The following is a 26,937-nucleotide window of genomic DNA, read 5'->3' on the forward strand; positions in this document are numbered from 1 at the left end:
CGGCACCAAACCTTCCTCAAAAGTCTCGCTGCTCGGGTCCTCGGGCCTCTTTCTCTTCTGAGAAGCCTCAGCAGCCGACACTACCACAACCTCAGGAGAATTCACATGGCCAGGGGAAACCTGAACCTCTGCCCGAGCAGCCGAAGAAATCACCTCCTGGGAAACCGGTTGAGATTCCACGGCAGGATTGGAGACAGGGGTCGAAGGAGACGAGGATCCCTCCTCCCGACCCATCGCCGCCTTCAACCTAGCCAGAGAAGTCAGCCCACCAGCCATCTCAACTGAAAGAAATAAAAAATAAAAAGATTACAAAAAGCAAGAATATGACATACGAAATCGGGAAAAGAAGACAAAGCACACACCGATATACGCCCGACAAGCCTCGGGATCCCCCATAACGTCCCGAGGATTCAACGGACGCTCACCAAATAAATGCCACAAAATATTGGCAACGTCCTTATCTTCCTGGGACAAGCCATTATAGGTGAACTTAGTTAAAACCGACGGGCCAGCTTGGAAGTTCCAGTATGTCAGAAACCGACGAACACCCTCCGGTGACAGCCAGAATGGATGGTGCCCCTGGACGGGACGCACCTTAAAATACTCCCATTTAAAGCCATGAAAAGAATCCTCAAACAAGCCAAAAATACGGCGATGAGGCTGAGCCCGGAAGGACATATACCCCTTCTTATGCTTCCCCTCCTTAGTCGGAAGAGTGCATAAGAAAAGAAAAAGAAAAACAGGAACGGAAGCCGGAAGGTCGAGATACCGGCACACCAACTCAAACGACCGCACAGCAGCCCAGCTGTTCGGGTGAAGTTGAGACGGCGCCACGGAACACCGACTCAACAGATCCTGAACAAACGGCGAGAAGGGAAGTCGCACGCCAAGCCGAGTGAACATCGACTCGTAAACCCACATCCAATCCAGAACGGTGGGAGAATGCAGATTCAAGTAGCAAACGCGCTCGTCGGCATCCGGGAGGACGAGCTCATACCGCCCCTCCTCATCACCACCGCCACAGATGACCCCCTGATCACGGAGCCGTTGAAGGTCGCCCTCCGTCATCCGCGACGGAACGCCCCATACATCACTAGTCACCCAACCATAACGATTGGGAACGCCCCTGGAAGGGGCTACTGGAGCCCTCACACCCTCATTTCTCCGCCGTTGCATACCTAAAACAGGGAGGAGCACCACCATCAGCCTGCTAACCCTAGACAGAAGCAAGACAGAAACCTACACACCACTACCAAACCAACGCGGCGGTACACCGCCATCACCGAACGAATACGGCGGTGCTCGACCCCTCCAAAAACCCAAACAACCTCCCCCCCCCAAAAGAGACTAGTCCAACGCAAAACTAAAAACAGGCAGAACAATGCATGGCAAAAAACAGAGCAGCATTCACAAAATAATAGGAAAATAATAGACGAAACGCGCTAACCTGGAAATGCAGAAAGAACACTTGAGGAAGCTTGAAAAGCAGGAGCAGCAAGCAAAAACCAAAAACGAAAAAAGGAAGGGACTTTCTGTTCAGAGAGAGATTCTTCAGAAGAGAATGGAAAAAGGAAAAGGAAAGGGAAGTGAGCGAGGGAACTGAAATAAAAATCCAAAACGGTTTCAAAGAGAGGGGTAAACTGACACAATTACCCCTAGGCACAGTTAAAGCTAGTAGGGGCAGAAAAGGGAAAACGTCCCTTCACATTTAATGACCCTCCCTCGAAAAAAGAAACTAATAAAGCATCGAAGAACGCAACAGACACGGCAGAAGCGGAGGAGTCTCGTCAAACCAAAAAACGGTCAGACGAGCCCCCCAGCGAAACCGAAACCAAGGGACCGACCTCCCTCCAAAAAACAAACGAACTCCCGAGACGAACCGAAGCTCACGAACAGACATCGCGCCTCTCAAGCGACGGACCGACCTTGTTCGCTCCCCCGCTGCGGGGGCAACTGTTACGGATCCGGCCCAACATCCCGGATCCAAGACCGAACCCAACACCGGTTTCCCGGGTCCGACCCGTTCCTCACTTCTAGAAGGCCCGAAAACGGCATTCTCAGACTCCTAACCGACTTTCGAATTCAAACGCCCCCTTTATCTTAGCCAAATAAGATAAGATAAGATATCCTCCACCACCTATAAATAGAGGACTCAGGCCCCTCCAGGTATTCATTCATTCCTCACACTTTCTACCTCTTAGATCCATTCTGACTTGAGCGTCGGAGTGTCTTTGCAGGTACCACCCCCATTGCTCCAGTCAAGCGACCCGGCCCCAGCTCTGTCCGCAGGTTCCTGATCCACCCTTCAAACCGTACCAGAGACATCTCGTACATTGGCGCCGTCTGTAAAAAAGATATGATATCCCAAGTTTATATACAAGTTTAAATTTGTTCTTAGCAGTATTATTTTATGTAGTATGATTATTATATAATTATGAGATTCTTTAATTTGTTTGGTTTGTGTCCCTTCTCTATACTAATGTTGTAAATCAAATATAAACACCACAACGAAAAGTTTTCTCATTGTAAACAAGGGATGTTTAGTGTAATAATAATCTATAATTAATTAAGGTTGTATGTTTGGTGTTTTGTAATAATATATAATTTATATGTGAAAGAGTGTGATTTCTATTATTTAGACTCGCTGAAAAGGTAGGTAGAGAATTTTAATTTTAGTTAAGTTTATTTAGAATAAAAAATTATGTGATCTTTATATATAGTAATACAGTTCATATACCAATTGTGCTAAAAATTAAATAAATAAAGATAGGTTACAAAAATTTGAAAAGCCAAAGTAACAATAACACGATTTAAACATTATGGACAATTTTGGAACTTATTCCAAAAATTAATGACAAAATCAATACTTTACTCTTTAAAAAATAACACGAGCTTTATTTTTAATCTTGGCATAAAAGAAATATATACAATAATAGTGTTCTACATAACAATATTTTTTGTATACTTTGTATATATCCAACAATAATCCTTCAGTAAAACAAAGTTTATTGTCCCTTCGTTCAACTCTTATATCCATATAATTAAAATTCGGATCAATGAATATAACTCGAGGTGGTATTTGATAGATGTGGTGCATTGTAAGGTTAGATGAAAAAATATTTTTTTATAAAAATTATAATCATCAAATTATCAAAAGAATAAGAGAATTGTATAGATCATAAAAAAATTATAACTTGTATTTTAAAAGGATCAACTTCAATAAAAAATAAAGGATACATTCTTATTTTATGAAGTAGTCAAGCAAGAATAACAAATTAAAAAATTAAACAAAATGCATTGACTCTAAAATAATTTAGACTCATTAATGATAAAAAAAACACTATATATATCTTTTAGTAGTAGAAAATTAATTATAAGAATTAATTATTGATATCAATATTAATTTGATACTAATAGGATACACACTACATAATAGAGAATATTAACAAAGCTATTAACATTAATATCATATTTATGACTAATTATGTTTGATTAAAAATTATATTATAATGATTGATAATTAATATAATTATAATGATTGAAAATATTAATGATTGGTAATTAGTATAATTATATATTAAATATTAATTTTTATATAATTATAAATAAAATATTTTTTAAAATAAATTGAGAAAAAAGAGATATGCATATAAGTACTAAAACATGTCACTTCAATATTTTTTGCGCCAAAATATTATTTGTTGTAGAATAATATAATGATAGTAATGATTTACGTTGTACAAAAAAAAATTAATTAAAATACGGTTAAGGCATGATATATAGGTAACTTATTTATAAAATTAAAAATAAAATTAAATTATTTATCATTAATGAGGTCTAGTCGTTTTTAAATTTAGAAATGAACAAAACATCATTTATTTGTCCAGAATAGTATTGGCACGGGCACCGATTAATAGGCGCAAACTTTACAAACAACCTCAAAAAATTACGAAAATATTTGATAACAAAAGAAAATCAGCAAAAAACAGCCATAATTTGTCTTATTTAACATTTATTAATTATCGTAACAATTAATGAATGATAAATAAGGCAAATTCTGGTTGTTTTTTTTGTCTACCTAGCATTGCCCAAAAATTAAGTTCAGATTGTTAAATTATTGATGGCCATGATATTTAACAATGGCTTAACTGTTGTTAACTCATCGCTTTCAACAGGCTGATAATAATATCTCTTATATTATAGTGGATTATATTTTTTGTATTTCTATTCGTATTTTAATTATGAATATAAATCTATTTTAATTATATTATTATTTTTTAAATTTAATCATAAATGTTAACCTAGTTTGATTATATTGCTAACAAGATTTCTATAAATTTTTCTTTAAATACAAGTATAGTTATATTTCTATACAAATAACTGAAATTACTCATCTATATAATAGAATGGTCAACTATTTCTCCATCAATATAATTAGAGAATTTATATGCTAGTTTGATTCTATGTAATAAACAACATCTATTTTATTTTATTACAACATTTTATTACTCTATTTATTACAACAATTCACTTATGGTACACAGACACATACACATCACTAGAAAGGATTATTCATACAACTGAACTTATTAGACAACTTCCAAACATAGGTAGAGGTATTAAGATGTGCCATTTTATTATATTTGCTGGTTATTTTGGTAGCAACTATTGTCTATATATAGTGTATAACTGAGCCAATAGACTTGAAGTCCAAAACATTATATTAGAATGTTTATTTAAATTTCATCAACTCTAACAACCCTGTGACAAAAGAAAAAGGGGTCAAAATAAGAGGTCTTAGAGTACAATTATTGTGAAATAATACATTTTCTTTTTAGTAATAATACAGTTCTATAAATTTGAATTATAATAAAAAAAATATAAAAAAGTTTAATATTTATGCTCTACATTGATTTTCGTAGTCATTCAATCACATTATTTTTTTAGGAGGTAAATTCTACCTAATATAATTTTCTCTAAAATAACATGTAACTTAGATGTTATTTACGTTATCAATATAAAAAATAATTATTTTACTAGCATATATAATATTATGTAATTAAATATGCTTATAAGATTATTTTATATTTACAGTACATCAAAATTAAATTTAACATCTAATATACTAAAACAATTTAAGACTTAAAGGAATTTTATAAAGTATTTTAATTATTTCACATATTATTTAGAGCTATTTTAGTTTTATGATTTATTTAAAGTTCTGTTTGTGTCATATAAATGAATAGTTGAACACCTTATATGCTTTTTCGAAAATTCAATAATTTTTTTTACCTAACAAAACGGTAGAGAATTTATTAACAGCAAATATGTATATAAGATAGGAAAAATTTCAAGTGTACCAAAAACACTAGTGTTTCAGTTATTTTAATCGTTGATTTTAATTAATATATATTATATATATATTTTATAATTTAGATCAACAGTTAAAATAACTGAAACACCAGTATTCCCGATATATATAAAACTCTTCCTATAACATAATCTAAACTTGGAAAGGATTGTTTAACAACTTAAATACTTACCATTTTGAAAGTACTAGAGAGGTAGGAACTTGTCCAAGCATATATGATCAACGCACTGCATCAACCATCCCTTTCCACCTCCACTGTTTATACAATCTTTGATACATTTTCTCAAATTTGGAATGATGCTATCCACATCTCTAGGGTTCTGTATAGTATAATAAGATGGAGTAGAAGACTCTTTGAGAATAATTTCATGAGACTCAGCGAAAACAAAACACATAACTACTCCAATAATAAGCAATGTTATTATTACACTCTTCATAGCCATTTCTCTTTTTTCTTTTCGTCTTATAAAAAAGATATATACGATATGCCAAGTTTAAACTTTTCCTTAGTAGTATTATTTTATATAATATGATTATTATAGAATTATGAGATTCTTTAATTTGTTTGGTTTGTGTCCTTTCCCTATGCTAAAATTGTAAATTATAAATACCACAACGAAAAATTTTTCATTTAGTGAAATAATCTATAATTAATTATGGTTGTTTGGTGTTTCGTAAAAATATGTATAATATATATTATATATGAAATAGTGTGATTTCTATTATTTAGACTCGCTTAAAAGGTAGAAAGTTTTACTTTTAATTAAGTTTAGAATAAAAAATTAGGTGATCTTTATAGTAATAAAGTTCATGTATCAATTTATGTGCTAAAAAATAAATAAATAAATATAGGTTACAAAAATTTGAAAGGCCAAAGTAACAACAAAGCTTGTAACGAAATTGTATGCAAACAATTTCTAATGATTTAAAGGTCAATAAAACATCACCTGACCGTTTTTAAAATAACACGATTTTTAGTTTTAATTTTGGCATTAAAAAAATATATACAATAAAAGTGTTCTATATAATATTATTTTTTGTATTATATAATAAATTACTGTTTTGATCTTTAATATTTGTGATAAATTCTATTTTGATTTCTAACGTTTTAATTGTCCTATTTTTATCTTAAAACATTTAAAATAATATCAATATTATTCTCACAGTAAAATCCATCACTAACACTTAACGAATTTGTTGACGTGTGTATTCCGGAAAAAAATCACTTGAGAATTATTTTTTGAAATAATATATATTATTATTTCATTTGTTAGTGACTAGTTATTATTGTTTCATAGAAATTAAAATTAAATTGTTTTGAAATTTTAGAGTAATTGTTGCAATAAAGATACTCTATGATTACTAAAAATCATTTATTAAATTAATCACCACATATTATTTATACATTTTTATATATTTGTTTTAAAAATTAATCATCTAAATAATTAAATTTTTTGTTGTACTTTAATTAAACATTTCATAAATACCAACTCATTGTCACTATAAGAATGTTCAATGTTACTAAAGGCTTTAATGACATTAATAATCAAATTTTATAGACAGTCAGATCGCAATAAATCCATTAGTAAAATTCAACAACTTTTACTTATGATGTAAGAAAAAAAAATTAATTTAATTAAATATGGCTAAGGTGTGATGAGTAACTTATTTATAAAATTAAAAATAAAATTTAAATTATTTATCATTAATCAGGCTTAGTCGTTTTTAAATTCAGAGAAGACCAAGACATCATTTATTTGTCCAGAATAGCATTGGCACCAAATACCAATTAATAGGCACAAACTTTACAAACAACCTAATTGAGAAAGAAAAAAAAATTAAACTCAGATTACCACGGTCACCATATTTAATAATGGCTTGGCTATCGCTAATTCACCGGTCTCAACAGGCCGATAATAAATTTTCTTATATCATAGTGCACTATATTTTATATTTCTATTCGTGTTTTAATTATAAATATAAATCTATTTTGATTATATTATTATTTATAAAATTTTATTATAAATGTTAGCCTGATTTAATTACACTATAAAATTTTTATAAATTTCCCTATAAATATAAGTATAGTTATATTTCTATACGAATAGTTGAAATTAGTTATTTATATAACATAGCTATTAGTGTAAATAATGATTATATGGAATAACTAAATATATATAATAAACAATACCATTATTAATTACAAATAACGGTCAATTATTTCTCCATCAATACATATATATATCTCTTAACTAGGTTGAGACTATATAACAAACAGAAACAGCAATTTGATTCTAGTATTTTACAACATTTTATTACTCTTTTTCATATTACCACAATTCACTTATGGTACGACACACACAGACACTGACACACAACACTAGAAATGATCCATTCAACCGAATTTATTAGCCAACTTCAAACATATATAGGTGTGGTATATGTTTTCAAAAGCCCTAATAAGGAAAAGTTTTCAAATATACTGGTAAACTCAGTAAATTTTAACAGTTAATTTTAATTATATATTATATATTTTTTATAATTAAGATTTATGATTGAAAATCATTGAAACATTGATATACAGTGCACTTAAAATTTTTTTCTAATAAGATGTGCCATGTGAAATATTATAGAGTATTCATAACATATAGCAAAAGAAAAGAATAATTTTAAAATTTTATTTTATATTTAAATTTTATTATAGTAACATAAATCAAATTTAAATACTTGAGTATGCTAGTAAAAATAATTTTCTTCTTCAAAAGTACAAAAACGATATGTGTATCCACACTGAAACTGATCATTGATATCAATTTTTAAATTAACGGATATCTGATCTAAATTGAGAAACTTCTTATAATTTTTTGCACAAATCTTACAACTCTTTGCATACCGTTAAATTCTTTTCCAAAAATTAGACTTACATATAATTATGTATGTAGAAGTAAAGGAATAAAACTCATATTTTTTCTGTACTCTTGACATATATATATATATAATATTTGTTATTGATTTAAATTTGAATCTCATTTCAAATTTAAAATCGTATCTTATCTCAAATTAAAATCTTGTGAATCATATCATATCTCGATTCAATTTAAAACAGAATCATTTAGGATCTCATTCAAACTTAAAATTCAAATTTAGAAATAGAATAATTAATTATTTTTAAATCTCAGTTAATATTCTCAATTATCATATTATTATTATATTTTTAGTGCTAGTAAAGAATATAATAATTTTTTATTTGAATTAATATAATTATTTATTTGATTAAATTAAAATAATAATTAAATAATTCCTTAGCAAAGATTAGAACACTCGTTAGTGTATGACTTCATAGGTTTAATTCTAAGCGGGTAGTAAATTAGTCCTATTAAATTTATGAATCAATGTTGGCATCTAACAATACTCCTCAACGACTTGATAGTATGAAGTAATATGTTTTACTAAGAACCCGAGAATAACAAAGTATAATTCCTTCTATCTTGTTAGCTCTTGGTTAACTCTTAGATTATGATTTAATTGTCAAACTCTAAGTTGTTACCATCATTATAATAACCTGTGAATAACATAAGAAACTCATTTCTTCATTCATTCAATCTCCTTTGCCAAGATTTTATTTATCTCAGTCATTATAATCATAGAGCTCAAACTCTTTATCGAGAGTTGATAGATTCCTTATTAACTAATCATTAATTCTACAAGTATTTAAATCATATCCAATATCCTTCAACTAGCACTCTAAATCATTAGGTATCTGTAATCAAAGTATAATATAGGAGGAGTGTTATGGGCCAGCAAATTTTGTAATTTATAGCCATCAATTAGCCATCATTAGTATTTTTAATGGTGTGTGATTACATATAATGGTGTAAGATTACTCATTTTTCTTTTGCTGGCCAGATTTTAATAAAACTGCTGGCCCCTAAACTTTCTCATAAATACATTATTAATTACTATGATAGTCGCAAGTCAAAAGAGATTCGGTATGTTACCGTATTTATCTTAAGAATATCTTATTGACAAATATGTGGTAATTATAATCATTAGGAATGTTAAGAGTGGGTCAATTCAATGGTCATATCTCTATATCTACCATTTATCACTACTACAAAAAATATTTTTAGAAACAATTTATTTTACTTTCAGTGGCAATAAAAATAACAATTAATACATTTACTGCAATTAGACATTAGCCGTTTTATGATTCGTCGCTAAAAAATTTTAGCGGCAATTACACAATTGCTGGTAAAGACCTTTTTAATGGCCGTTAAAAGTTATAATCTTTTGCAACAACTATACAATTGCTGATAAAGACTTTTTGATAGTCACTAAAAATTATAATTTTTTGTGGCTATTTTTTCAATAATTTATTTTTTGACTAAAAATAATTCTAAGATTATAATGTTAATTATTTTTAATTGCTATTATTATTACTGTTAAAATCTTAAATTATTTTTTAATTATATTATACTCATTTTCTTAGAGTATAACAACCTGTAACAAAGTGCTCTGTTAGGGTTTTTTAGTGCTCTGTTAGGGTTTCTTAACGGAGTTCCTAGTGCCGTCAAGGCTACATTGTCAAGATCAATTAAATCTCAATACAAGTCTACGTAATCTGCATGGCTGAGACAACGAGGGATGAAGATCGGATCGAGGAAGACAACCTGAAAGGAGGTAGGAATGTGATTCTACTGGAAGAGGCAGACATATCAAAAGGTATTAACGCTTGCTCCAATAGTCTCTATGGCAGACTCTTTGCTTCCAAAACCTTCTCAATTGGAACCATGGGGAATGCTTTAAAGGCTATATGGGGAAACCCGGAAGGATTTAGCGTGAGTGACAAAGGGGATAATTCCTTCCAATTCTTTTTTAATAAAGAAGTGGATGTCTTGCGTGTTGAACGTGGTTCTCCATGGCTATTCAAAGATTATGTGCTCCATGTCAAGAGATGGAAGGAAGATCAGAACTGTGATGAAGAGATTATTTCCAATTTTCCAGTTTGGGTTCAATTTTGGGATTTGCCAGAATCGTTTAAAACCCTCGAAGTTGGACGTAAATTGGGAGAGAATCTGGACACAGTGTTGGAGGTAGGTAAATTTCAGATGCGAGGCAGAGAAACTAGGATTGTGAAAGCCAAAATCAATATCGATGCTACCAGGCAAGTGAGAGATCAGTTAATAGTGGCAGGACCTAATAAAAAGGAGGTAGAAGTGGCACTGCGCTATGAGAGACTTGGAAAGTTCTGTACCTATTGCGCAAAATTGGGGCACGAGGTGAAAAACTGCCATGATCTGCTAAAGGACACAGAGAGTGAGATGGTAAAAGAGGATGACATTGGCGAATGGGTTAAAGCTAGCCAAGTGGGAACGCGAATCTACTCTGAAGGAGAAAGAACATTCAACAACTCAACCCAAAACCAGAATAAGGCCACTCAACGTAAGAAAAAACCGGTCTTAAACTGCTTATTGGAAGAATTTGCAGAGATGTCAATGCAAGAAGGGAAACAAAGTTTGAAACCATAAGACACTGGTAACATGGCAGCACCTGAGTCACCTCAATCAGCCAATTCTAGAACAGAATGCATGGATGTTATCATAGCTGGTCAGTCCAATAACAAGGAGGATGAAGGGCAGCTTATGCAATTCGCTATTGGGGAGTGTCTCACCACAGAAAAAGGTAAGAAGTGGAAAAGGTTAGCAAGACAAGGTGCTGCAGAGTCAGATACTAAAAGTGAACCCAAAAAAAGGTTGATAAGTGGTATAGCTGAAGTAACTACAAAGAAAGCAAGAACAGAGGATGAAAATGCAGTTGAACAGATGGTGGAGGGTGCCAGCCTACAAATGGCACCCAAGGCGCCATGAGAACTATAGTTTGGAATTGTCGGAGTTTGGGGAGACCCCTGACAATTCACACCTTAAAAGGGATCTGTAAATCTCACTCCCCCGAGATTGTGTTATAAGTGAAACAAAGAACCAATCTCGACAGGTGGAAGCAAAACTTCGGGTATGCAGCTACGAAAACTGGCATATTGTTAACCCGGCAGGAGTGGCAGGAGGACTTGTGCTAGCTTGGAAGGACAGCATCAGTGTTCAAATTATTAGCAGTGGAGAATTCTTTGTGGCAGCCAAAATTAAGGAAGTCAGAAGCAGTGAGGTATGGGCGTTCATTGGTGTCCATTTGAGTTGTTCAGAACAAATTCGATCCTTACAGTTTGAGAAGCTTATAACAATGAGCCAACACATGGAAGGAAAAGTGGTAATAGCAGGCGATTTTAATGCTATAACAAGCCAAGCGGAAAAGGAGGGTGGAGGCCAAAAATCAGCAACCACCATTGCAACATTCACTAATTTTATTGATAGTAACGAATTGGTGAATATTGGAATGGTGGGGCACCCTTTCACGTGGACAAATCGAAGACAAGGAGAGGATTTGGTGAAGGAGAGGCTTGACCGCTATTTAGTTGGGATGGAATGGAAGATGAAGTTTTCGAATGCAGTGGTGCACAGGCTCACAGAGTCAGGCTCGGATCATGCTCCAATTTTGATGGAAACCGAACCTCAATCCTGGCATAGTAAAAGGCGGTTTAAATACCAGGAACGTTGGTGTGGAGAAGAGGATGTCAAGAGAATTGTCAGTGAAGTGTGGAGAATGGAAGTTGTAGGCTCGGCTATGTTCTCCTTGGCCCAAAAGTTGAAAGTTTGTAGACATAGACTAGTTCAATGGCAGAAAACTCACAAAGCAAACTCCCGGAAAGAAATTGAGGATCTTCAAGCTAAACTAGAGGAGTTGCGGGTGGCTGGAATCAATGGGGGAGAGGAGGTTACCAGTTTGGAAGAGAAGTAGGAGCTGGCATATTTGAAAGAAGAGAGCTATTGGCGAGAAAAATCTAGAATCAAGTGGCTAAAAGAAGGAGATCATAACACTAGATTCTTTCACCAGAAATTTCAATCAAGGATGCGAAGGAACAGAATTTGGAGATTAGTGGGGAGGGACAATGAGATTGCATCGAAACCGGAGGATATTGCAAAGGTAGCTGAGGACTACTTTTGCGATATTTTTACTTCTTCTTGTTCGGCTGATCCGAATCCATACTTAGAGGATTTGGAGTCTAAGGTTACAGCTTCCATGAACCGTAGGCTCCAAAGGCCAGTAACTATGGACGAGGTCAAAAGAGCTACATTTAGTGTTCATGCTCAGAGTGCTCCTGGTGATGACGGGTTTACAGCTAAGTTTTTTCACTTTTTCTGGGATATAGTTGGAGGTGACGTTTTTAAGGCAGTGAGAAGTTTCTTTCACAGTGGCAGAATTTTAAAAAGCTTCAATCATACTCAAATTTGTTTGATTCCAAAGGTGCCAGATGCCAGTGACATGACTCAGGTACGACCGATCAGTTTGTCTTCAGTTATGTATAAAATTATTTCTAAAGTTATGGTGCACCGATTACAAGGTATTATGAATAAAATTATAAGTCCAAATCAGAGTGCGTTTCTCAAAGGAAGACTCATTTCAGATAATATTCTAATTGCCCACGAATGTATGCACTATTTGAAAAATAAGAGAAGTGGGGCAGAGCATGAGATGGCTATTAAACTAGACATGAGCAAGGCTTATGATAGGGTTGAATGGAATTTTTTATAGTATATTATGGATAAGCTGGGGTTTGATGCTAAATGGATTAACTGGACTAAGGAATTGGTAACGACTGTTTCTTACTCTGTTGTTGTGGAAGGTCAACCATTTGGCTATTTTAGGCCAAATAGGGGCATCCGACAGGGTGACCCCCTATCTCCATATCTCTTTCTTTTTTGTGCAGAAGGACTTTCCTTCTTGCTACACAAGGCAGAGCAAAACAGATTAATTCAAGGAGTTCAAGTTAATCGGAGATGCCAAACAATTAATCACCTTTTGTTTGCTGATGATTCAATCCTTTTTTGCAAGAGCGCACCTAATACAAGCCAAAGCATTCTAGAATTGCTAGAGACCTATGAGGGTTTTAGTGGGCAAAAAGTCAATTTGAATAAGTCGGCTATCTTTTTCAGTCACAACACTCCTCAGAACACAAGACTAGCAGTTGCTCAGACACTAAATATTGAACATATCGGAGTACAAGACAAATACCTGGGACTGCCCTCTATAGTTCAAAAATCAAAGAAAGCAACCTTTGGAGCTATCAAGGATAAAGTTCAGAAGAGGATTATGGGTTGGAAAAGAAGTATATTGTCATCAGGTGGCAGGCACACGCTATTGAGAGCGGTGGGGGAGGCGATTCCTATTTATACACTCTCTTGTTTCAAGCTCCCGGACACGCTATTGACTGAGATTCATAGCATGCTCTCGCAATTTTGGTGGGGTCAAAAAGGCGCAGAACGAAGAATGGTTTGGATTAAATGGGACACAATGACGAGACCAAAGAAAGATGGAGGGCTGGGGATCAAGGATCTAAGGACGCAAAATTTGGCTTTATTGGGCAAGCAATGTTGGCGTCTAATGAAATACCCTAATTCTACTATATCAAGAATGCTCAAAGCTAAATATTTCAGATATACAGATTTCCTACATGCAGAGATAGGAAGCGTACCGTCGTGGGGTTGGAGAAGTGTTCTTGAAGGGCGCAAGGTGATCGAGAAAGGCTTGTTATGGAAAATAGGCTCTGGCACTAATGTTCGCATCTTCCATGACCTCTGGCTCCCACCACCAGTGCCCCTTAATGTCCCTCAAAATGCACTCACAATCCTGCCAAATATGCAAGTGTATTACGTTAGTGCATTACTAAATCCTGATAGAAGTTAGAATAAAAATCTGATTGAGTCGATTTTTTCAGTTGATATATGCAATAAAATTTTTTCAATCAAACCAACAGAGGAGGAGGATGAAGTTAATTGGTGCTGGACAAAATCTGGTATATATGAAGTTGGGTCAGGATACAAAATTGCTTATGGATTCTTTCATTCTCCTACTTCATTGAGGTCCCAGAACATACACAACAGAGTCTGGAATAGCATTTGGGAGTTGAAATTACCACATAAAATTAAGATTTTTCTATGGAAAAGTCTTCATGAAAAGCTTCCGGTGTTGCAACAAATTCACAGCCGGTTCGCATCCACTCCTGCCACTTGTCCAAGATGCATGTTGAAGGCTGAATCAATTTCTCATGCTTTGTTCCAATGCCCCCTATCTTCAATAATATGGAGCCTAAGCTTAATAACCCCTGACCTATGGATGAGAGAAGAAGAAACTTTTTTCAATTGGTGGCAACGAGTCTTATCCTGGGCAGCGGCTCAATTCGACGGTAGACAAAAGACCCTGCTCATAGCGGCGCTGTGTTGGAGCACTTGGAAAGCGAGAAATCGGTGTGTTTTTGAGAAGGTAATAAGCCCAGCACCAGAGATAGTGAAAGAAGCTAGCAATTTAGTGCGTGAACTCGTGAACCATACCTGATAGATGCTACTTTTTCTTTATTCTTACTTTACTCTTCTTTAAGCTCTTAGTCTTTCAGTCACAGCTGATGATAAATGGGAATACCCAATTCTTTTGTACTTCTTTATGGAAACACTTTTATTTTATATTAATAAAATAATATTTATCTTTGAAAAAAAAAAAAACAACCTGTAACAAAAAAAAGGTTCAAAAGAGGCTTTAGAGTACAATTATTGTGAAATACAACTTTTTAATAATAATACAGTTCTATAAATTTAAATTATAATATAAAACATAAAAAATTTAATTTTTATGCTCTACAATGATTTATATAGCTATCCAATCATATAACCTTCTTTTGATAATTATTTACGTTATGAATATAAAAATAATTATTTTATTAGCAACCTTATGATAAAAAAAAATTCAAAAGAGGCTTTAGAGTATAATTATTGTGCAATACATTTTTTTAATAATAATACAGTTCTATAAATTTGAATTATAATATAAGACATAAAAAATTTAATTTGTATGCTCTGCAATAATTTATATAGCCATTCAATCATATAATTTTTTTATAATTATTTACGTTATCAATATAAAAATAGTTATTCTACTAATATAACATGATGTAATTAAATATATTTATAAAAATATTTTATATTTATAGTACATCAAAATTAAATTTCACATTTTATTTCACATGTTATTTAGAGCTATTTTAGTTTTATGATTTATTTAAAGTTCTCTTTGTATGGCTATGTTTGTCGTATACATGAATACCTTATATACTTTTCTGAAAATTTAATAATTTTTTGGGTAAATTATATTTTTTGTCTTTGAAATTTGACAAAAATTTTAAAAATATCTTTAAATTTTATTTTGTTTTAATTTTGTCCTAAAAATTTTCGATTTGCATCAAATATATTCCTGGAGAATAATTTTTCAAAAAAATTAAGATCAATTCAACAACAATTTCATAAGAATAACCTTTAAAATAAGCAAATTAAGCATATTTTTTATGCATTATTGTTATATTAGTCTTAAATTTTTTAAAAAATTTAGCTATCAAAGATATTTTTTATACAAATTAAAAATTTTTGAGACAAAATTAAAATAAAATAAAATTTAAAGATATTTTTAAAAAATTTGACAAACTTCAAAAACAAAAAATATACTCTACTTTAATTTTTTTTACCTAAAAATAGGTAAAGAATTTATTAACACCAAATATTTATACATAATCTAAACTTAGAAAGGATTGCTTATTAACAACCTAAATACTTATTGTCCAAACATTTTTCAGCGCACTTTCTGGCCTTTTTTGAATGCGACCAAGGTCGTTTTATGCAATCATCTATGATACATCTTCTATTTCACGAGACTCAGCGAAAACAAAACACATGACTACTCCAATAATAAGCAACATTATTATTACACTCTTCATAGTCATTTGTCTTTCTTCTTTTCGTCTTATAAAAAAGATATATACCATATGCTAAGTTTATATACAAATTTAAACTTTTCCTGAGCAATATTATTTCATGCAATATGGTTATTATAGAACTATGAGATTCTTTCATTTGTTTGGTTTGTGTTCCTTCCCTATCCTCAAGTTATAAATTTCATATAAACAACACAACGAAAAGCTTTCTCATTGTAAGCAAAGGATGTTTAGTGTAATAATCTATAATTAGTGTGATTTCTATTATTTAGACTCGCTCAAAAGGTAGAAATTTTTAATTTTAGTTAAGTTTAGAATAAAAAATTAGGTGTTCTTTATAGTAATACAGTTCATATATCAATTGTGCTCAAAATTAAATAAATATAGGTTACAAAAATTTGAAAAGCCAAATTAACAATAAAGCTTGTAATGAAATGAGATGCAAACAATCTAGTTAATAAAACATCACGTAACCATTCTTATAAAATATTATTATAATAGTGTTCTATATAACATTATTTTTTTTTGTATACTTTGCGTACTATACATATTCTTCAATCTATCTATCTATCTATCTATTGGTGATTGAAAAAAAATTAACGTACAAATGTCGTCTTTTTTTAAATATTTTTTATCATATATATTTTAATAAAAATATTTTTTTCCTATTTCCAAAATTTAAATGTATAATTAAGCTTACATTTTTATTATTTAAAAAAATTAATAAACGTATTAGTGCCATTAGTTACCAATAATACAAATAGATTATCACGGAAAAAAGTGATTATGGTGTAACCATAAATAAGAGGTGATATAGTAATTTTTTTTAAATAATTTAATATATTTGACTAAATTATTTGGTTTAAATCACTTTATTTCTTTATTAGTTTTATACTTTTTATCTTAAATTTTTGGCCATATAAATCCCAATTTTATTGTATCATAAAACTATCATTCTAAAAAAATAAACTTTTAGACAGAAGTGCATAAAAGAATTTTTGATTCTTTAGTACTGTTTCTGGTGTAGCATGGTCATAATATAGTTGTGATTAGTCCATTATAATTCTTACATTTCTCATAAATAAAAATCTTTATATAATTACTTAGTAAAAAAAAATATTGATATAATTTATAAATATGAGATAATTCTTTATTTTATGAATTAGTTTTTGAGTTTAGTTAGACCCATTCAATCTAATTTTAATATAATATTAGTGCCTATCCAATGATATTGGTTGGCCTTCAAAATTTGTTTAAGCTATTGGTATACCTTGTTATAAGATGAGTGGGATTAATAACATTTATTGTATTGTATTATAATTATTAATCATCAAATACCACTTAGTTTCATTATTCAAACATCGGATAGGAAGATCAAAATGTATGTACAGAGTATCTTTGGTTAATATCTTGTGCAAATGGATGCAACACCACCAAAGTACTCAATCTCTGGTGATCAAATCCTGAAGGAAGTTTCATCTTATTTGAAGAAATTTAAGAGAATGCATCCTCTTGATTTTTCTTTTTTATTATTGCTGTTAATTGTAATCTTTCACAATACAAAATATTATTTTTTAATACGATTCAATAATCTGATTGAAATCTTATTAAAGGAGCATAAGTGTACTCACAAATTCTTTTATTTATAATTATTTGTAGAGTTCAAATTCAAGATCTCTCATTAAAAAACCAAAATACCATTCAAAAAATCTAAAAAAAAATTTGAAGATTATTACTTCTTTCTCTTTTTAGGCCTAACCAAACAATAGAATAATAATGTGTAGGGAGAATCAATCCTCTTGATTTAACTTTCTACTTCAATAAATAAGTAAAATCATTCTCATACAATAAACTTTAGAATCAATCTAGGAAAATATGTGATACAAAAAACTTACAAGCTAAGAGATTACTTGACTTCATAAAATAAATAATTAAATTATTGAGATCTTTTATTTCAAATATATATAATGACTGCTAAAACGATAAAGATGTGTTCATGTAAAGATAACAGTTGGAATTCACTAAATTACTTACCATAACACAAAATAAATTCTTCAAAGGAGTGAAATAAAATAAGAAGCTATCCACACACAACTTCCAATTCCACATCATTAAAAACAAATGACAAATTAAAAAAAACAATAATATAATAGAGATAGAGAGTAAGAAAAACAACTAAATGAAAGAGATTCTAGCTGGTGTGAATTAAGCTAATTAAGAAATGAATCAAGGCTATGCAACTTTTGCTGAACCAAGGTAACAACAACTAGTACTATGTGAAAGATCATCATCGTCATCATGATTATGCATGACGTCATCATCCAGATCTCTATTATTGTTCTTATGATTATCACCCTCACCTTTGGTTGATGACGAAGAAGAAGAATCCGTCTCAAAATTCCAAAGGGTACCCACCATTTTTTCTTGATTTGCATGCACAACAACACTTTCTCTGGCCATTGATGATGATGATCTTTGTTTCTTCATGGCCTTCCTTCTCCGTTCATGATCTGCCATCCTACAAAATTATTTATATCAATTACAAAAAAATCAACAAATTAATTCTGCTTGAATAAAAAAAAAAGAAAATAAAAGATAAAAGAGTGTAATAGTTCTATGTACTCTTTGGAGAGGGAAAGAGAGTTTGTGACCCCAGAAAGGCACAGAGGAACACCATGAATAGCAGGCAGGTTCAACATTGACTGCATTTTTTTTTTCTTTTTTGTTTGGAGCAATGGAAGAATATTGAAAGTTTGAAACATAAAGTCCAAAAAGCAAAGACCTCAAAGATCAATGATACCCGGTGAATTTTAGCTTGCGCCTGTTCAAAAGAGGCTTGGACGCCTGTCCTTTTTTGTTGCTGTGGCTTTCTATGCAACAGACACATTTTTTATGTGACAATGACGTGTATTTATGTGACTTCCATCCAGTTTCATCCTATATTTTTATAATTGCATTATGGCCTCTTGTGTTTGTGGTGAAAATGCAATATACATACATTAGATGTTAAATGTGTAAACATGTTTTTCAGTTTTTGGTGGTTCAGTGGACTTTTTAGTTGGGCTGATTAAATGTATGAATACATTTTTGGTTGGTAAGGTATGCCCTTTAAATGTTTCTTGACAAAAAAAAAATGAGTGAATATATTAGAAAAGTGATACTTTTTTTGTGAGAATATTTTTGCACACTGGACAAGAAAAATTGTAACAAACTGAACCATAGGCAAATATTAAGAATTAAATGATTGTTGTGTGTATAGCCATAAACAAATTTAGTTTTGTGTTAACCAAAAACAGAGTTGTTTTATTAAAAAATGTAGAATTATTTAAATAATTTATTCAGTACGAAAAAATTAAATATTTTAGTAAGTTATTTTTTGGAGTTGACTTAAAAAAATGATTTTAACAATTATGAAATTTGATTCTAATTCTATAGAATAATATTATATAGTTGTCAACTCCTTTTTTGTTCGTGAATTTGTGAATACTAATTTGAGCATGGTATTTATCGGAACATTTTATCGTCCAAAATGCATTAGTGAATGCATTAGTAAAATCACGACACATTAATTATTACAGGAAATGTAATTAGTAATTATCCACTTCCTTAAATAGTTTTCTCCAAAATTATATTAGGGAACGTTTATCACATATATTAAACTTATTAATTGAAAAATTTTTATATTTATTTAATAAAGACTATTAATTTTTTATTAATAAAAATCTTAATAAGACATGCTAAGTAAACTCCTGTACTACGGATTTATAGCCATCAAATTTAAAGGAAATGAAGCAAATGAAAACAATTTGATGTAATGAAAGCATTCAAATAATGGTTAGCTTTAGTTAGGAAAAGTTTAGTAGATAATGAAAATATTAAATAATGTGAATAATGGGTATGTCGAATGTTCAATTTAATAGGTATGCAGATGATTATGTTTATTATTTTTAATTAGATGGTTATTTTTTTTATTCGATTTACTCATGTACAATTAACAATGGTTGGATGTTCAATTCACTAGGTGTACAGATGGTTATCCTAATATTAAAATTTAAGAGCTAATTTGGGGTGGAATATTTTTTTACTTTATTGGGTCAATGCTAGAGCCCATTATTTGCATTGTTTACAAAAGTCATTGTCTACTTAATAAAATCCAATTAATTATTAATGCATGTCAATATTTTAATTTTCATTTTCCATGTTTTAAAAAGGGTTTGCTATCCTATATCTTATGGACATTAGTTAAGTATATCATAAAAAAAATATTTTAATATTTTTTATATATTTAATATATTAAAAATGTAAAAAAAAATTATAATAAATAATATTAAAATATTTTCTTTTATTATATGTTTAACTAATGTTTTTAGAACCTATGATAGCAAAATTTAAATAAAAAAATATATATTTCATGATTTTTTAAAAAAAAATTGTTATATAAAATTCATATAACTAATGTGAAGTATATTTTTTCACATACTACTACTAGACTTTTTTTTTGGTTAAGTACAAATTAGATTTTTTTTATGATAAGTACAAACTAGACTTTTAATAATCATTTAATGTTGGAAAAAATTGGGCTGGCCCGTTATTATAGAAGACTAAAAGAGCAAGTCACGGTCCAAAAAGAGCTTCATGAAATTGTGGGGCTATTTTCTAACTATTAATAACAAAAATGGTCTAAATTCAAAAAGTACTATGTCTAATGATCAAAACTGAAAATGAATATAAATTTACAAATGACCGACAAACCTGTGTCAGAAAGTACGAGGCGTTCCAGACGCCTCTTTTGAACAGGTGCAGGCTAAAATTTACCATGATACCCATAACTAAATTCTTAACCAAATCCTTCTCTCTCCTTCCCTGCCTCCGCCACGTGCCTCTTTTTCTCTCTCATTCTCCTCCCTGTCTCCGCCACCTGGCTCTTTGCCTTTCTCCTCGTCTTTGCCTTTCTCCTCGTCACCCCAGTGGGAACCCACATGAAAGGCAATATGATAGCCTCGTGCTGAGCATTGTCGAGACGGTGCATGGTGTCCTCTTAGACACCAAATGCGGCAGAGGACCCATCATAGATCTCACGAGGGACACCGATCCTGTCAGAAATTGAGGATAGTTCTTTTTAGACTTTTAAAAAAAATATGATTATAATTATGTAATAATTTATGTGTCAAAAATTTCTGAATTCATAATTAAAAATTAAACTATAGTGCATACAAAAAAATTCTATAGTAAATATGTCAAATTTATGGATGTATAGTATCCATAATCAAGAAATTAATTAATTTTTTTTATGAATTAATATTATTATTACTTTAATATTTGGGATTGAGAGACATTAATTTAAACACTGGTATTATTATTATTTATTTTAAAATCACAATATATATCGCATAAGTGATTTTAACCAATAAAAAATAACAATAATAATAATAATACATAAAGAAATTACCAATATTTTGCAATAGATTAAGAAGGCAGTATATATATATATATATATATATATATATAAAAGACTACAATGTCAATAATATAATGTGTGCATTCACATAATTAAAATCGGAAGAACACCATAAGTGGCAGGAAAGCAACGCACAACATACATTGAATAAGACGCATATCAATGGATTCAAATTAAAAAAAAAATTGATGTGATATGCCAATATTAAGTAACAACAAATAATAATAAAATTAATTATTACTTAATGATTTAGTTATGGATGCCCCTGATACCACTTGTTGTAATTTTTTTAGAATTCCTTAGTCCAAAAATTATCATGTTAAATCATTAAGAAAGAAAATACTAGATGCGGAAGCGTACCTGAATTCATAAACATAATAAGTGGAGGAACACCATAAGTGACAGGAAAGCAACGCACAACATACATTGAATAAGACGCATATCAATGGATTCAAATTAAAAAAAAATTGATGTGATATGCCAATATTAAGTAACAACAAATAATAATAAAATTAATTATTACTTAATGATTTAGTTATGGATGCCCCTGATACACTTGTTGTAATTTTTTTAGAATTCCTTAGTCCAAAAATTATCATGTTAAATCATTAAGAAAGAAAATACTAGATGCGGAAGCGTACCTGAATTCATAAACAAAAATTATGATAGGAAGAGTTTGGTTTTTGTTGTTCTTTCGATATTCCTCAATCAAAGACTTCTGTATCAGTAGGCGGCAGAATTACAACTCTTTTGATGGAGAGAGAGGCGATTTGGTAGATTGGGGACCGAAACCTGAAGGCCTATTTATATTTGAGCATGACACCCATTAAACCCTAAAATCCAAATAAAATAGTATCTAAAATCCAAAAATAATATATCTAAAATCCAAAAGATAATTATCTAAAAAACAAAAGATAATATCTAGTTTTATTCTCATTTAATTCCAAATCAAAAATAACTATGACTTATTCAATTTAGCATTTATAACAATAAATGAGATCACCATTATATAAGTCATTTAATTTAAAATAGCATAATTTATAATTTTAATTAATATATGTATTGCCTACAAACAAATTAAAAAATTAAAATAATTTCCTAACAGTGCCATTAGTTACCAATAATACAAATAGATTATCACCGAAAGAGTGATTATGGTATAACCATAAATAAGAGGAGATATAGTAAAAAAAATTTAAATAATTTAATATATTTAACTAAATTATTTGGTCTAAATCGCTTTGTTTCTTTACTAGTTTTATACTTTTTATTTTAAATTTTTGGGCATGTGAGTCCTGATTTTATTGTATCATAAAACTATCATTCTAAATAAAATTAAACTTTTAGACAGTGGTGCATAAAAGAATTTCGGATTCTTTAGTACTGTTTTTGGTGTAGCATGGGTCAAGAGAAGGTTCACACTAACATAGTTGTGATTAGTCCATTATAATTCTTAAATTTCTCATAAATAAAATTTTTATATAATTATTTAGTAAAAAATATCGATATAATTTATAAATATGAGATAATTTTTTATTTTATGAACTAGTTTTTGAGTTGAGTTAGACCTATTTAATTTAATTTTAATATGGTATTAGTGTCTATCCAATCGAATGTTATTTGATCACCTATTTACAAATATTCACATTTCTGTTGATCAGTTTTCACTAGTCTATGGAGTCTTGCAATGATGCTCTTCTTTGATGTGAATCAAATGATCTTTTGCTACAAGGTATTGGTTGGCCTTCCAAATTTAAGTTAAGAAGTTCTTACATAAAAAAAATCTGGCAATTATATTTTGGTTCTGGATAAAGTTTGTTTAAAATATTGGTACATTGAGTGGGATTAATAACATGTATTGTATTGTATTATAATTATTAATCATCAAATACCACTTAGTTTCATTATTCAAACATCAGATAGGAGGATCAAAATATAAGTACAGAATATCCTTGGTTAATGTCTTGTGCAGGTGGATGCAACAACACCAAAGTACTCCATCTCTGTTGATCAAATCCTGAAGGAAGTTTCGTCTTATTTGAAGAAATTTTTTTAAGAGAATGCATCCTCTTGATTTTTCTTTTTTACTTGTATTGTCAATTGTAATCTTTCACCATACACTAATATTATTTTTTAATACGACTCAATAATCCGATTGAAATCTTATTAAAAGAGCATAAGTGTACTCACAAATTCTTTTATTTGTAGAGTTCAAATTCAAGATCTCTCGTTAAAAAATTAAAATATTGTTAAAAAAATCTCAAAAAAAAGAAAAAAAGATTATTCCTTCTTTCTCTTTTTAGGCCTAACTAAATAAAATAGAATAATAATCAATCTCTTAATTTAACTTTCTACTTCAATAAATCTTCAATAAATAAGTATAATCATTCTCATACAATAAATTTTAGAATCAATCTAGACAAATCATGTGATACCAAAAACTAACAAGTTAAGAGATTACTTGACTTCATGAAATAAATAATTAAATTATTGAGATCTTTTATTTCAAATATATAGTGACTGCTAAAATGATAAAATGTGTTCATGTAAAGATAACAGTTGAAGTGCCTCACATGAATTCACTAAATTACTTACTATAAAACTTAAAATAAATTCTTCAAAGTAGCAGAAATAAAATAAGAAGCGATCCACAACTTCCAATTCCACATAATTAAAAATTTAAATGACAAATTAAAAAAAAAACAATATAATAGAAAAAGAGAGAGAGAAAAAATAACTAAATGGAAGAGATTCTAGCTGGTGTGAATTAAGCTAATTAAGAAATGAATTAAGGCTATGCAGCTTTTGCTGTTGAACCAAGGTAGCAACAACAGCTAGTATTATGTGAAAGATCATCATCGTCATCACGATCATGCATGACGTCATCATCCAGATCTCTATTATTGTTCTTATGATTATCACCCTCACCTTTGATTGATGAAGAAGAAGAATCCATCTCAAAATTCCAAAGGGTACCCACCATTTGTTCTTGATTTGCATGCACAACAACACTTTCTCTGGCCATTGATGATGATGATCTTTGCTTCTTCATGGTCTTCCTTCTCCGTTGATCTGCCATCCTACAAAAAAATCAATAAAATTATTCTGCTTAAATAATTAAAAAAAAAGAAAATAAAAGATAAAAGAGTAATAGTTCTATGTACTCTTTGGAGAGGGAAAGAGGGTTTGTGACTCTTGAAAGGCATAGAGGAACACCATGAATAGCAGGCAGGTTCAACATTGACTGCTTTTTTTTTTTTCTTTTTGTTTGGAGCAATGGAAGAATATTGAAAGTTTGAAACATAAAGTCCAAAAAGCAAAGATCTCGAACATCAATGATACCCATAACTAAATTCTTAACCAAATCCTTCTCTCTCCTTCTCTGCCTCCGCCACGTGCCTCTTTTTCTCTCTCACTCTCCTCCCTGTCTCAGCCACATGGCTCTTGCCTTCCTCCTCGTCACCCCAGTGGGAAACTACGTGGAAGGCAATATGATAGCCTCGCGCTGAGCATTGTCGAGACGGTGCATGGTGTCCTCTTGGACACCAAATGCTGCAGAGGACCCATCATAGATCTCAGGGACACCGATCCTGCCAGAAATTGAGGATAGTTTTTTTTAGACTTTTAAAAAAAATATGATTATAATTATGCAATGATTTATGTGTCAAAAATTCTAAATTCATAATTAAAAATTAAATTATAGTACATACAAAAAAATTCTATAATAAATATGTTAAATTTATGGATTTACAGCATCCATGATCAAGAAATTAATTAATTTTTTATGAATTAATATTATTATTACTTTAATATTTGGGATTGAGAGACATTAATTTAAACACTGGTATTATTGTTATTATTTATTTTAAAATCACAATATATATCGTATAAGTGATTTTAACCAATCAAAAATAACAATAATATTAATAATAATACATAAAGAAATTACCAATATTTTGCAATAGATTAAGAAGGCAGTATATATATAAGACTACAATGTCAATAATATAATGTGTGCATTCACATAGTTAAAATTGGAGGAACACCGTAAGTGGCGAATAACAGGAAAGCAACGCACAACATACATTGAATAAGACGCATATCAATTGATTCAAATTAAAAAAAATTGATGTGATATGCCAATATTAAGTAACAACAAGTAATAATGAAATTAATTATTACTTAATGATTTAGTTATGGCCTGATACCACTTGTTGGAATTTTTTTAGAATTTCTTAGTCTAAAAATTATCATGTTAAATCATTAAGAAAGAAAATACTAGATGCGGAAGCGTACCTGAATTCATAAACATAAATTATGATCGGAAGAGTTTGGTTCTTGTGGTTTTTCCGATATTTCTCAATCAAAACCTTCTGTATAGGAAAGCAACACACAACATACATTGAATAAGACGCATATCAATTGATTCAAATTAAAAAAAATTGATGTGACATGCCAATATTAAGTAACAACAAATAATAATGAAATTAATTATTACTTAATGATTTAGTTATGGATGGCCTGATACCACTTGTTGGAATTTTTTTAGAATTTCTTAGTCTAAAAATTATCATGTTAAATCATTAAGAAAGAAAATACTAGATGCGGAAGCGTACCTGAATTCATAAACATAAATTATGATCGGAAGAGTTTGGTTTTTGTGGTTTTTCCGATGTTTCTCAATCAAAACCTACTGTATCAGTAGGCGGCAGAATTACAACTCTTTTGACGGAGAGAGAAACAAAGGCGGTTTGGTAGATTGGGGACCGAAACCTGAAGGCCTATTTTTTATTTGAGCATGACACCCATTAAACCCTAAAACCCAAATAAAATAGTATCTAAAATCCAAAAATAATATATCTAAAGTCCAAAAGATAATTATCTAAAGAACAAAAGATAATATCGGGTTTTATTCTCATTTAATTCCAAATCAAAAGTAACTATGACTTATTCAATTTAGCATTTATAACAATAAATGAAATCACCATTATATAAGTCATTTAATTTAAAATAACATAATTTATAATTATAATTAATATATGTATTGCCTACAAATAAATTAAAAAATTAAAATAATTTTCTAACAGTGCCATTAGTTACCAATAATACAAATAGATTATCACCGAAAGAGTGATTATGGTATAACCATAAATAAGAGGTGATATAGTAAAAAATTTTTAAATAATTTAATATATTTAACTAAATTATTTAGTCTAAATCGCTTTGTTTCTTTATTAGTTT

General features: G+C 30.4%; 1 protein-coding gene and 1 long non-coding RNA gene across 2 annotated transcripts; one reads left to right on the top strand and one right to left on the bottom strand.

Annotated features, from left to right (window-relative positions):
- The first annotated feature begins 9,996 nt into the window (after positions 1 to 9,996).
- LOC148569667 (uncharacterized) lies at positions 9,997 to 10,899 on the top strand. The gene has a single exon (XM_088509889.1). The coding sequence runs from the start codon at positions 9,997 to 9,999 to the stop codon at positions 10,897 to 10,899; it is 903 nt and encodes a 300-aa protein (XP_088366015.1).
- Positions 10,900 to 24,171: 13,272 nt separating this feature from the next.
- LOC110269891 (uncharacterized) lies at positions 24,172 to 26,815 on the bottom strand. The gene is made up of 3 exons (XR_015907331.1): positions 25,993 to 26,815; positions 24,861 to 25,286; positions 24,172 to 24,776 (listed from the first exon to the last, which is right to left on the bottom strand). It is a non-coding gene; the product is annotated as an uncharacterized LOC110269891 (long non-coding RNA).
- Positions 26,816 to 26,937: the final 122 nt, after the last annotated feature.

This window comes from Arachis ipaensis, chromosome B3 (genome assembly GCF_059453495.1).
Source record: "Arachis ipaensis isolate K30076 ecotype BB chromosome B3, ASM5945349v1, whole genome shotgun sequence".
Lineage (NCBI taxonomy): Eukaryota > Viridiplantae > Streptophyta > Magnoliopsida > Fabales > Fabaceae > Arachis > Arachis ipaensis.